Source organism: Balaenoptera physalus (genome assembly GCF_965194825.1).
Source record: "Balaenoptera physalus genome assembly, chromosome: 10".
NCBI lineage: Eukaryota > Metazoa > Chordata > Mammalia > Artiodactyla > Balaenopteridae > Balaenoptera > Balaenoptera physalus.
The window spans coordinates 110,500,800-110,514,335 of NC_138889.1; the positions used below are offsets into that span (position 1 = coordinate 110,500,800).

Sequence of the window (13,536 nt, forward strand, 5' to 3'; positions counted from 1 at the left end):
GCCTGCCCCAGGCGACCCCGCCCACCAGCACTGTTGGGGAAGCAGGCATTGGGGGGCGGGTAGGGACGGCAGCTAGTTGGGCCACCTACTGGCTGCGGACTCCAGCAAATCTCATCACCTCTCTGAGCCTCGACTTCTCAGGCAAAGGCAGGAACGCTCAAGGCCCTGGTGGTAGGTTGCGAGGATGAAGGAGACGGGGGATGGCCATACCTGGCCTGCAGCCCAAGTGCCCAAAATAGTCCACGGAGAAGCACACAGCTTCAGGAGAGAGGGAGTTTTGGGGATTTCTAAACAAAGTCGATCTCTCTCTTTCTCTTTCTCCACACATGTGCACATCTATGCACAACCAGGAACACACGAACACACAAACACACATACATGCATACACTCACGCACACACACACAGGCACAGGAACGTATGCACACACACACAGGCACAGGAACGTATGCACACACACCCAAGCACTCAGGGGAATTCACACACACACACATGCGTTAGCTTCTTTCCATCCACACAAACCATCTATCAGTTTCAAAAAAATACTGACTTTCAAACCCAGGGGATTAAAATGCATCTTTCGGCCAGTGTCTCAGAATACAATCTTACATCTGAAAACATCGATTTGGCACGGACTCTGCCATCACCATAAGCAAACATGTGCAAGTAAAAACTGCAAGTGTTTCCTCAGGCTGCATCGTTATCTGTTAAATAACAAAGTAGAATACAATAATGGTTTGATCACACACATCCCCCGCGCCCATTGTCCCACGGCTGCCCGGCAGGGAGATGCCTCAGTCGGCCGGATGTGGGTGGTGGGGGTCCTCCTGGCCGACGTAAACCCACAGGTGTCCCGGTTTAAAGCGGCCCCCTCCGAGCCATGACGCGGGGCCCCTAGCTCCGACGTGACCCTTGTTTGAGAGAAGCAGGAAGAGTTGGGAACGTGTTCTGTTGTCGCTGGAAACAGCAGCCGGCTCTGATGCAGCCAGGGGCAGGGCACAGGAGAGTCTGAGACTGATCCCTGCACACACTGGGTCAGCTTTGACCGTGGACACTAAGCGTCCGTCGGCTGGTCCGCACCCTCCAACCAGGCGGCCTGAGCTCGGAGCCCCGCCGGGGGGCAGGGATGCTCAAAGCCTCGGCTCCCCAGGCGGGGGCTAAGCTCGGCCTCCCCGGGCCCGCAGCCTCCTCCGCTGTCGCCGCCGCCATCAGGGCTGGGGGGTCCCGCCTGGAGGCCTGAACTGGCTGCCGCGGAGCCCGGCCGCGCCCTGAAGCAGCCTCACCATCTCGTGGTCCTTGTGGTCCAGCACCCGAGGCAGGAACAGCGAGGACTTCTGCGTGCGGCGCGTCTTGAAGCCCCTGCGGGGCCGGCCCTTGCCGTTCACAGACACGTACCACAGTCTCTCGGCGCTGGGCCGGCGCCGGGTCCCACGCCCGCCGGGCACCGTGCGGTACAGCCGGGAGGCGTACATGTTGTAGCCCAGCTCGTGGATGCGCTCCACGAACTCACACTCGGCGTTGTAGCTCTCCTGTGGGGCGGGCAGGGGCCAGGGTCAGCGGCACAGAGGCCACGAGGATGTGGGAGGGAGGGATGCCCTTAGCAGGGGTCTGTGCCAGCCCGGGGCAGGGTGGGGGAGGTGGGTCCCTGCCCTCTTGGAGGCAGGTGTCTGGAGGGACAAAGGTGCAAACTCAGAACGTAAGGAGCTTTCACCAGTGTCCCCGCGGGCGGCTGTGGGGTCTCTCCAGTCAGGGGCTAGAGGAGGGGTGGGTATGCCTTATGCGAGCTCAGCTGTGGGTGGATGGGCATGCCAAGGGCCATCCCCCAAACTGCTTCCCTCCCCGCACTGTGCCAAGGGGCAGGGCTGGGGGTGCAGGGAAAGCTGTGCAGAAAGACTGGCCTTCCCTCCTGGGACTGACCGCGGGGCAGGAGCAGGAGACCCTTGGGGTCTGTCTCCATCTGCAGAGGGGGGAAGGGGAGCAGCTACTGAGTGCAGGTGGCCCAGCGGACTGCAGCCCCATTCTCAGGGGTCACAGGCTGTTTGGGGCCAGATGCACGCATTGGGCAGCTTGGGACCCCAAAAGACCTCAGGAAGCAAGATGTCAAGCACCGAACACCTCTTCCCAGTGACACGGGAGCCCAGAGATAAGGCTGGAGAGCTTTGGTTGAATCGGGGTGGTGGTGCCTCCCCCATAACCCCAACCCCTCCTCTCTGCTCTCCAGACCCTCGGTGGATGCCCAGAGCTCCTTGGGTCTGAGCATGGACTCCATTGCCCGAGACCAACTTCCAGACTTTACAGATGGGGAAACTGAGGCCCAGGGGTGGTGCCAGACCCCAGATCACAGAGGGATCTGATGCCCTTCTGGCCTGCGCCCACCGCCTGCCCTCTGGGGTGGGGGGGCTCAGGGCAGACCTGCCCCACCCCCATGCCGGGCATGCTGCATTAGCATCTTATCCTTCACCCCTTCCCCCCCCCCCCCCCCCCGCATTGAGTTTCCGTGAAAAACTCAGCGGCTGAACCAACTCTCCTCCCAGGCCCCTCTGTCCTGGAGAAGGTACGTCCTCCAGGGCTGAGGCCCATCACCCAGGAGGTCTGGCGGGCTTGTTCTTTCCTGGGACACTTGGGGGGCCACCAGAGGGGTACAGTCCTGTGAGCCTCAAAGGGCAAGGGGCTCAGGTCCTGTGGAAGGGGTTCTCGGGGGCAGGGCATTTGTTTGCCTCTTATAGGGGCTCCTGGGTTGGGGGGTCTAAGATCACCTGGAAAAAGGCATCACAGACTCACCGTGACAACAGTTCCCAACGCCAGTCCCGTCCCTGCGGTCCCACCTCAGACCCTGCTCCACACGTGCCGCCCCCAGAGTCCCCCCAGCCCTGGGCTCCACCAGCTACAATTCTATCTGTTGCTGTCAGACGTCGCCCCCCGGGGATGCTGCTCTTCCAGCTCGGCCTCGCCAGCACCTGGAGCTGCTGTTCCAGGAGAGCTGGCCGGGGCAGGGCGGAGGCGGGGACCAGGCGGGGGTGCACAGAGTGGCCAGATACCTTCCCCCCATGGGGTGACCCCTGGAGGGGAGGGCATTTGGGAGCCGAAGCACTGCAGGCAGTGAGAGCTCAGGCAAAGGCAGGGGCAGCGGGTGGTGAGCAGCGGGGCTTGCTCTGGAGGACCACGGGCTCCAGAGCCTGGAGCGGGGACACGAGCTATGCAGTGATGGTGGGAGGCGGGAGCAGGAGGTGCTCCGGGTGGCTCCTCCGTGAGCTGAGCTGAGGAATCTGGGTGATAATTTGTGGATAATGGGGAGTTCCCAGAGGCCATCACATGAGTGAATTTTCATTGTAGGAAGATCCCTGAGCAGGTACCTAGCATAGAGTATGACGTATGGTAAGTGCCTAGGACAGAGAGGAATGCAGGAATGAGTACCAGATGGATGGATGGATGGATGGAAGGATAAATGGATGGATGGATGGATGGAAGGAAGGAAGGAAGGAAGGAAGGAAGGATAGGTGGATGGATGGATGGATGTTGATAGATGGGTGGATGGATGAATGGATGGATGGATGGAAGGATAAATGGATGGATGGATGGATGGAAGGAAGGAAGGAAGGATAGGTGGATGGATGGATGGATGTTGATAGATGGGTGGATGGATGAATGGATGGATGGATGGAAGGATAAATGGATGGATGGATGGGTGGATGGATGCTGATGGATGGATGGAAGGAAGGAAGGAAGGAAGGATAGGTGGATGGATGGGTGGATGGATGGAAGGATAAGTGGATGGATGGTTGGGTGGATGGATGCTGATGGAAGGAACGATAGGTGGATGGATGGATGTTGATAGATGGGTGGAGGGATGGATGGATGTTGATGGATGGATGGATGGATGTTGATAGATGGGTGGAGGGATGGATGGATGGATGGATGGATGGATGGATGGATGGATGGATGGATGTTGATAGATGGATGGATGGATGGGTGGAAGGAGACGGAAAGGAGGGAGGATGGACTGGAGGAGGGAGACCCTGGAAGCCAGTAGCTGGGTCCCAAGGCTGTTGTGATGGTCCAGCTGGGAGATGATGAGGGTCTGAGTTATAACGGCACTGGCCACAGGAATAAGGCAGAGGGAGGCAGAAATTGAAGAGAGAGATTCAGGAAGTATATTCGAGGACTTGGAGATGGACTGAATGTGGGGCTGAGAGAGAAGGAGGTGTCCACCAGGACTCCCAGCTGACCTTGGGCTTGAGTGAGTGGCCGGTGGGGTAACAATTACGGCAGAGGAGTAAGGGGAGTTGCTGGGTTCTGTTGGGGTGTGCTACCCTCTGCCAGGGCGGTCTCTGTCCTCTGCTGTCATGACATTTCGGAGGCATCTATAACTCAGAAGGGAGATCAGTGCTGGAATTGGGGGCTGTGAGGGTGCAAGGCCCACTGACTCACAGAGTGCGTGAGCTAGCCTGGAGGGTGGGAAGCAGGGTGATGGCAAAGACCAGGGAACTCAGACAGCCAAGAGGCACGGCAGTGGGAGCAGCCCTTGCAGGCAAATTGGTGGTGGCAGGATGGGGACGGGGGGGCAGGTGGCAGGGATGGCACCCAGGCTGCCTCACCTCCCAGGTTACCTGCAAAGCTGTGAGGCCTTCCCTGCCAGGTGCTCTGGAAAGTTCCACCCCATCCAGCTAGACCTCCTGGCTATCCCGGGTGGGCCCGAGAACCTCTTCTCCGTCTCCAAAGCCACCGCTGTCAGCTCTCAGGGACAGAAGCCACGGGGAGATTCTGCCCCACTGGGATCCCCCAGGGCATGCTTTGTTCTGTCCCCCAAAGCCCTGGGCCTGGGTCTTCCATGGAAGAGATGGCAGAGGCCTGGGGTTTCCCTCCTGATTCAGCCCTACCTGCCCCACTCTGTGAACTTTCCCAGCGTGAACAAAGGCCCTCCCTGGTCCATAAGACCTGCACGAGCACTGCAGGCCAACGAGGTGTCCCCTCTCCATAAGGGATGGGAGCAACTGTGGGTGGTCTGAGACCATTTCAGGGAAGAGAAAGTCAGTTCTGCTCACTTGACACCAGGGCCGCAGGGCCGGAGGGGTCTGGAGAGCCACCGTCCACCTCAAGAACAGTCAGACCAGACCCCGGGCTAAGGGCGTGTCCTTATAAACCACCACTGGTGCTTGCAGACCCTAGAAGTACATACAGAAAAGGCTGGGCAGCCAAGGGTCCCTCCTCTCAGACACAGCTTCTGTCAAGGGGCCTCTGGGTCAGAGAAAACAAATGGGTACATTCCAACTTCCACATTTCCTTTAGCAAAGCGGTGAAAAGTCTGTGATGAAATAATCTGCTTAAAGGAGGATTCCCCTGCAATTCTTGATCGTGCTTTGCCTGACTTCAGAGGGGCGGGGAAATGTTGGTGTGTTTCCCCTGCAAACACGACTGAATGGAGAAAGGTAACTGCAGGGAGATGGTCCTCGGCTGTGTCGTCTAGGTGATGTGTGGATGGAAAACCTCTCATTGCTCAGGGAGTATCAGCCAAATTGCATGTAATGACTAGTTGGAGGTAGCAAATTTCCCAGTACATGTATTTTACTCCGTGTATTGCCCGCCCTTGGGGGAGGGACACTACCAATGCCCACAGAGTTACAGGACACTTTTTGTTGCAGAGACCCAGGCGGTGCCTAGACTGGGCTCCAAACCTGTGTGTCTGGGACCTGGGTCCTGTCTCCCTTCCTCTTGGTTCCCTTTTATGAACTCACAGCTCTTGCCTTTCCACCCTTGGGAAGACCTGGCTGTGCCGTGCCCCGCTTCCTCCCCTCCTCACTCCAGGAGAGCTCTGGGGGAGCCCACAGAAGAGCTTTTGCCCAACGCACATCCTCGCTTCATCCCAAGACCCGCTAGAGTCCATTTATCTTGGTAGAAATTTGGGGGACAATCTCTCCCCTGCTCTCAGCTACCTTGAAGGTGACCACAGAATGGCTGCAGGAACATTTTCTAACCGGACAGCACTGGAGAACATAGGACGTGTCTGCCCCCCAGCCAAGAGCTGCCTCTAAACAGAAGCAGCAACACTGGTCGAGGAGCCACGGGACCTGGGGTTCTGGTCCCAGCGCGGTCCTGCATGTCCCCGGACAAAGCATCCTACTGCGCATGTCCCCTTATGCCCTCTGACGTGATGTTCAAGGGAGATGGCTGCTCCATCTGTGCCCACCCTCCCCACGTGAACAACTGGACTCACCGAGGCATAGAGCCGTCCCTTCTTGTTCATGGCCAAGTACCGCCCGGAGAAGAGCCCCCTCATGGCCACAACGCCCACCTGCACCGCTGTTATCTCCAGGATACCTGGGAAGAGTCAGGAGGGCCCGTCACTCCCTCCACCTCCCACAGAGCCCAGAGGTGAGGGCTGAGCCCCTGATGGCCCTGCCCAAAGCCAAGCCCAGCTCCGGGAGGGGGAGGTGAGGGCAGCACACGCCCAAAGGGGGTGACTTTGGAAGTTCAGGGGAGGGAGAAACGCCTGGGTGGGAGGTGCAGGAGAAGAATTCAAACCTGGGAGGGAAATAATAAAACTAGTATTTCTCCGTGCTGACTCTCTGCAGGACATGGAGCCCCCTGGAGCCTCTCCGCTACTCGGCGAGCTAGTTTCATGATGGGCCAGACAAGCAAGCTGAGACTGCGGGGCTGTGTGACTTGCCCAAGACCGCGCACAGGTGTTTGAACTGGGATTCAAACCCCTGCTGCCAATAGTGGTGTCTGGACTCCCTTGCTCACTGGTGGCACCGGAGTGCTAGGAGAGGCCCGGGAGAGGGAGCTGGGCCCTTGGTGAGGTGAGTTGATAATGGAATCCACTGGGGTGCATTTTGGGTGCCACCCAAACCCGCTGGCAAGGTACGTGGGCGTGAGATCATTGTCTCGGGCCTGTATGCAGGTTACAGGATGTTGGCAGGAAGCCGGTTTAGACCCGGGAGCTCACAAAGGGAAGCCACCTGCGCTCACCGCTCTCCACTGAATGTAAGAAAGGTTAAATCTCCCCCAACGCCTCCCTTTTGGACCCGAAAGCACTTTTTTCCGGAGGCCTGCAACGAAGCCCCAGGTGGGGCCATTGTCCCCCGAGAATGGCTCCGAGGAAGGGCGGCTGGGGCAACAGCCGGTGCCCTCTCCAGGGGGCGCATCTCTGGCAGTGCGTCTGGCCCCGAACACGTCAGCCATCATAGGGCCCAGACGCCGCCGGAGGCTTGTGCGGAGCGTACGGGGGTGCAGGATGCGGGCCTCTCGCGTCCCCCGGACGCAGGCTGGGCGGATTCCGCGGCGCCGGCCCGAAAACCAGAGAAGCGCGCATCTGGATGCGGGACAGGGGCGGCTGCAGGCGCGCGCCCTCCTCCCTCAGCCTATGGGCTGCCCGCCTTGGATGCCCCAAGAATTTGGATGCTCTGCGACTCCAAGGGGGAGACTGGATTTGGAGAGAAACGGGGTATCGCTACTAGGCGAGTGCAGGCGCTCCCGTAACCCCGTCCTGAGCGCAGGGACGTCCTGGCAACATTTGGCTCCCGCCGCGCGGCTCCGGAGGCGTCTGCCGAAGATGCCCTCGCGGGACTGCGGCTTTCCTGGAGGAAGTAGAGTTTTCCGGCCGCCGCCCTGAATCCACCGCACCACTTCCTGCGCCCGGGGAGGGAGCAGAGCGCGGGTCGCAGCGGAGGACCCCCGAGACCCTGGCCCCACTCCCACGCTCCCCACTGAGTTCCTGCCTCGGGCCTCCTGCTCCCCACCGAGCGGATCTGCTTCGAGGCCCCCTGGCCTTGCGCTCCTCCAAGGAGGGCTCAGCATGAGCCCGGGCCCCCCCTGGCCGAAGGAACCAAACCTTGGCGCCTCGCGGGACTCCGGCTCCAGCGCAGTCCGGGCGCGGGTCCTGGCTGCTTGGCGCGGTGAAAGTGTATCTGCGCCCCCAGACACAGGCAGACGCCCCTGCGTGCTCCTAAGCCGCAGCCCGCGGCCCCCCACCCGGCGGCCGGGGCGCCCACCCGGCCTGTCTCTCTGCGGCCAAAGGTAGAGGCGGGAAGGCTAGGGATTCCGGTCTGGGGACACGATTCTCTATCCGTGCGGCCGCCTCCCCAGAGCCCCGCTCTGTCCGGGCGAGTGTCCTCCGCGCGGAGGCGGCGCGGGGCGGCCGCGAGCCGCGAGGGCGGAGGGGATGTCGGGGCGCCCCGGGGTCGGCAGGAGGAGGAGAAATCGTCAAAATAATAAAGAGGATGATAAATGCTTTGTCCAGGGCCTTTTCTCCGAAAAACTCAAAGGGCTCAAACTTGGCAGGACCTCCGAACCCAGCCGAGCAGGGAGCCCCCGGGCGGCCTACCTCGCACCCCCTCGGACGAACGGGCGGGCGGGGTTGGGGGCAGGCTCGGCCAGGCCAGCCGGCCCGACAGCGGGCAGCCACTGCCCCGAGCCCTCTTCGGACGTGTCCCGCCCCCCACCCCACCCCAGCTCCACTCTCGCTCTTCTCCCGGACGCTGAGGGAGGCCAGGGGACCCCGGCGGTCCCCCTCGGGCAGCAGGGGTGGTCTGCGTTCCTGGGCACCCTTCGCGCACCAGCCCCTCCTGGGCACCGCTCCCCCCCCCCGCCCGGGGATGCGCCGCGCGGCGCCGCGGGGCCGCACACTCACTGTAGGCGCTGTTCTCTAGGCTGCCGTTGACGCGGCCGCTCGGGTGAAGCTGGAGGTGGTACTTGGTGGCGCAGTAGAGCTTGCGGCGCCGGGGCGCCCCGCCGAGGTGCTCGTAGACTCCGCCGCGGCCTCCAGCATCGCGCCGCGGCCGCCCCCCGGGGCCCGCGGCCGGCCAGCCGGGCTCCAGCAGGCCGAGGAGCAGGAACCAGATCAGGCCCATCGTGGCATCGCGCCCGCCCAGCAGCGGCGGCGGCGGCTGCAGCAGAGCGCGGCGCCCATGGAAGGGACGGCAGCGGAGCCGGGGCGAGGCGCGCGGAGCCGGCTCCGCGGAGTGGGGGGAGGGGAGCGAAGCGGAGGGGCGGGGGCGGGGGGGAGAGAGAAAGAGAGATCCTTTAATTTTCACCCAGGATCGGGTGAAATTTCCGTTGCTGCGCAAAGAGCTGAAAGAAAAGACGGTTGGGCAACAAAAGGCCGACGTGGTCCCCAGGCGGAGGCGCGGGAGGGGCGGGAGGCCGGGCGGGTGGGGAGCCCGGCGGGGCGCGGGGTTCGGGCCGGGCGCCGCCAGCGCACACTCGACCCCCGCGGCCAGCCGTCGAGCCGCGGCTCCGCTCCGCCGCGCGCCCCGCGCCGCCGTGCGCCCTCCCGGCTCTGAAAGGTCCCTTCCCCGCCCCTCCCCCGCCCCCTCCCTCAGACCAATTATGCCTCCGAAAATTATAGACCGAGGCCTCGAGGCGGCCGCCCCAGGCCCTGTCACCCCCTCCCGCCCCCCATCAATCCCAGGGCACAATGGGAACGCCGCCGGTGACTGATGTCCGCGAAAACAACTTGCGGGGAAGTCGAGCTGACAAACGCCCATTAAAGGCGGCGCATAATGAAGGGGGCTGAAGAGCACGGCGGAGGGGAGGGCCCTGGGCGCGGGCGCGCGTGGGGGACCCCAAGGTTCTGACTGCGCCCAGGGCTCCCCGTTGGAGCCAGGACGCTGTTCTCGGCGGCCCGAGGCTTGGCGGGACCGGTCGGGAGGTGCTGTATCCCGTCGCGCATCCCAACCGGGCAGATCGGGAAGGGTGAGGTTTGCGCCTGGAGGGTCCTGTCCCAACAGCAGGCCAGAGAGCGGGCTGGGGAGGTAGGAGGGGGACAGGAGAGCCAGAAAAAGGGGCACAGAGACAGAGAGCCCTAAAGCAAGAGAGACAGACCCAGAAGGACAGGGAGAAAGATCTCAGAGAACGGGAGAGAATATGACAGAAAGGAAAGAGAGACTGAGAAACAGAGATGGAGACCAAGAGAGCAGGGGAGTGATGCCCAGAGAAAAACATGGGAAGCCTGGTGGCCACAGAGAAGGGAGGTGGGAGGAAAGTGGCAAAGGTGGGTGGATATCCCCGCCTGGTGGGTTCCAAGTAGCAGTGTAGATGCCCCTGGAGACTGCATGGGGGCCCCTCCCCTAGGGACCCCAGTGCAAGGGGGCTGAGGATGGAGTGTTGGGAAAAGCCACATCCCCACTCCCTCTCTTGTTCCCGCAGCCTCTGTGCCCCAGCAGCCCCCTGGCCAGCAGCCAGCCTGATGTTGACACCCATGCTCAAGCAAGGGCACTTGCGAGGTCCGGGGTGGGGGTGTGGGGCTGTAGGGTCCAGTAGTCTAGGCTACAGCCTTGGCTCGCAGCCCAGGAGCTCAGGGATGAGCCAGGTGGGCTGGCATCTCCCATCCCTTCTACGTACAGCAGGATTTGGAACCTTGGCCCTTCCCAGGGGAGGGGCATGTGTGGAGGGCACCAGGGACTCTCTTGAGCTGCAGGAGCTAGCACACCCCATTGGGATATGTCTCACCACCCTGGCCTAACACAGATAGGGCAGCATGTCCTCAGTGAGCCCTCCCCAGCACACTCAGTGCCTGAGTAGCCGTGGGGCATCACTCGGTACCCCAGTCCCAGAGAAGGTGGCTTCTGGCTAGGGTCTGTCTTTAGACTTAAAGACCAGGCCACTGATTGCTAGAGCCCCTTAATGGTGGAGCCTGTGTCACAAGGGACCGAGGACAGCCCCCAGGCAGCCCCCGAGGTTGGAGCCAAGGGGAGCCCATTGGAGCTCTACCCACAGGGCTGGCCTGGGGCTGCTGGTCACTTGAACTTCCAATGAGAACACAGGAGAGACACAGTGAAGGCTGTAGGTGCCCTAAACGCCATTTGCTCTGCTTCTGGGGGTCGGGTACCTCGGGGAGATGGGAGGAGCCAGAAAACTCCAATTGGGGAAGCTCTGGGTTTGCAGCCTCCTTCCTGCCCCATGCCTGGGGCCCCAGCAGTGCCCTGGGACCAGTTTCAATCCTTCCCATGGTGGGTCACCCTGCACCCACCCCAGTCTGCCTGCACCCTAGGACTGGTGGGGGGAGGGGGCTCCACAGAGCAGGGGTCCAAGGGTGGTGAGAGGTCAGGAGGGCAGGAGGTTCTGCTGGGTTTGTTCATTGCTGTACCCTCAGCTCCTAGACTGTGCCTGGCCCACAGAAGCCTCTCAGAACCTACTCCTTGAATGAATGAATAAATGAGTGAATGGCTTGGCTGCTTTCTAGCCCTGTGACCTTGGCCATTTGGCATCACCCCTCTGAGATGCTGCCTTCTCGTATATAAAATGCCTCAGATAGGGACTTCCCTGGCGGTGCAGTGGTTAAGACTCTGCGCTTCCATTGCCGGGGGCACGGGTTCGATCCCTGGTCGGGGAACTAAGATACCACATACCATGTAGCGAGGCCAATAAATAAAATGCCTCAAATATAGTGAGAGAAACTCAACAGAAGTACCCCTGCAAGGGTCCTGCCACCATATCAGCGCAGATCTGGCCCCATCAATAGGGAGCCACAGTGTTTTTGTTTTTTTTTTAAATAAATGTATTTATTTATTTATTAAACTAATTAATTTATTTATTTTTGGCTGTGTTGGGTCTTTGTTTCTGTGTGAGGGCTTTCTCTAGTTGTGGAGAGCGGGGGCCACTCTTCATCGCGGTGCGCGGGCCTCTCACTATTGGTGCGCGGGCCTCTCACTATCGCGGCCTCTCTTGTTGCGGAGCACAGGCTCCAGACGTGCAGGCTCAGTAGTTGTGGCTCATGGGCCTAGTTGCTCCGCAGCATGTGGGATCTTCCCAGACCAGGGCTCGAACCCATGTCCCCTGCATTAGCAGGCAGATTCTCAACGACTGCGCCACCAGGGAAGCCCGGAGCCACAGTTTATTATGCAAACCAAGATGCCTCCAGGAGTGAAACAGGGCACTGTGAACAGACACGCTTGGACAGCCGGCCCCCCTTCCCCAGGTCCCTTCCAGTGGGCCCGGCTCGCCACGGCTTAGGGGGATTTCTCCAAGGCAGCTAAGCTCCCTGGGCCCTGCCCGTAGCCTCCAGGCTGAGGTCAGAGGTAGTGTCTAAAACCCAAAGCTGCCATCTGCGCCGCACCCCGCCTTGCCCCGCATCAGACCCTGCGGCAGCCCCATCCTCCACTAGTGTTGGGGGGCACTCGCCCACCTGCCTGCACCCCCAGCCCACTACCTGCAGCCTCTCCCTCCTCAGACACTGGGGCCCAGCTGAGGGAAGGGTGCCTGATTTCATGGAATCTTCCAGGCAGGGCAGAGATGTCATTCACAGAGTCGTGCTGGGCTGGGTGGTGCACTCACACATCCCCGCCACGGCGACCTCCCCTTCAATACGGAACCAGTTGGGGGGGTAATGCAGTAATAGCCATCCTGTTAATTGCTTCCAAATGGTCTCTGCATCCATTTGACTAATTGGTCTCTTCCAGACCCCAGCCTGGACACCCTCAGGCTTGGCCCCTGCCAGCCTCACCACCGCTCTGGGACTTCTGCTCCGGGTGTCCTTGCCCCCAGATCCCCTCCCAACCCTATCTCGTACCTGGGTGACCCCCTGTGACCCCACTTAGGTCCAGGCCGACACCTCCAGCCCTTCCCCTGGAGAGGGAGCAGGGGAGGGGAGGGAACAAAGAACAGTGTTCTGTGATGTGGTCCCAGCCTGCCCACCGGGGTGACTATCAGATGTGGTGCTGGCTTCAGGCCCCAAACTCACTCTAATTACCCCCCCTCCCCAAGAGCAGGGGAGAGAGGCCTGGCCTGCACCGGACCTGCTCAGAGCCAGCGGGCCCTGAAACCCGACCGACAGCCCTGTTCAGCCCCACCTTAGAGGTGAGAAACGGAGGCTCAGAGACATGAAGAGACTTGCCTGAGGACACACAGCTGGGAGGGGAAGTGAGGTGACAGGAGCCTCCACCTGCCTCTGTGTGGGCACCTGGCCATTTGACCCCCCAGGTGGCTGCAGGGTCCAGGGATGAGCAGGGGAATCTTTACTCTCAGGCCCCGTCTTTGCTTCCAGCAAAGTCAGAAGCCAGGGAACAACGGGGATGGTCCTTGAGGGCAGACTCTCCAAGCCCAGCCGGGGCCAGTTTTTGCCAATAGACACTGCCTCTGGGTAGACCATTTGGCTGCCCTCCCCAGCCAAGGCCGCCCCACTCCTTAGGGCAGAGCCTGGTCCCAGCGCCAGGCAGGAGCCCCCAACCGGGGGGCACAGCTCCCTCTTGAGGGTCCTCCTGGATGCACCTGGCTGGGGGCCCCCTTCTCGCCAAATGTCCCAGGACCACTGGGCTGCAGGGGTGGTGAGACTGCTGGCACCCAAGGGGCCTTGAACACTGCTTGTGCCCAGGGAGAGTGAGGGCTGCTGGGCACAGAGAGGAGGGGACCTGCCACTCTCCTACATGCCGGCAGGACCTTGGGGTGGGTCAGCTCCAGTACCGGGTCATGGGTCAGAAACACCTCAAGTGCACAGCTGCTCACCAGGGGGGGGAAAGGAGACCCCAGGAGGGTAATGTGAAGTCGGGGTGCCTAGGGGCTACGACCACCCAAGCTGAGTCTTTAAAAAATTTTATTTTTATTTT

The 13,536-nt window shown here is 61.2% G+C and overlaps 1 protein-coding gene across 1 annotated transcript; it reads right to left on the reverse strand.

Moving 5' to 3' along the window:
- Positions 1-1,206: 1,206 nt before the first annotated feature.
- FGF3 (fibroblast growth factor 3) lies at positions 1,207-8,844 on the reverse strand (the record flags this gene model as incomplete). The annotated part of the gene is made up of 3 exons (XM_082476802.1): positions 1,207-1,527; positions 6,210-6,313; positions 8,625-8,844. 3 exons carry the CDS (start codon positions 8,842-8,844, stop codon positions 1,207-1,209), a joined length of 645 nt encoding a protein of 214 aa, XP_082332928.1.
- Between the last annotated feature and the right edge of the window lie 4,692 nt (positions 8,845-13,536).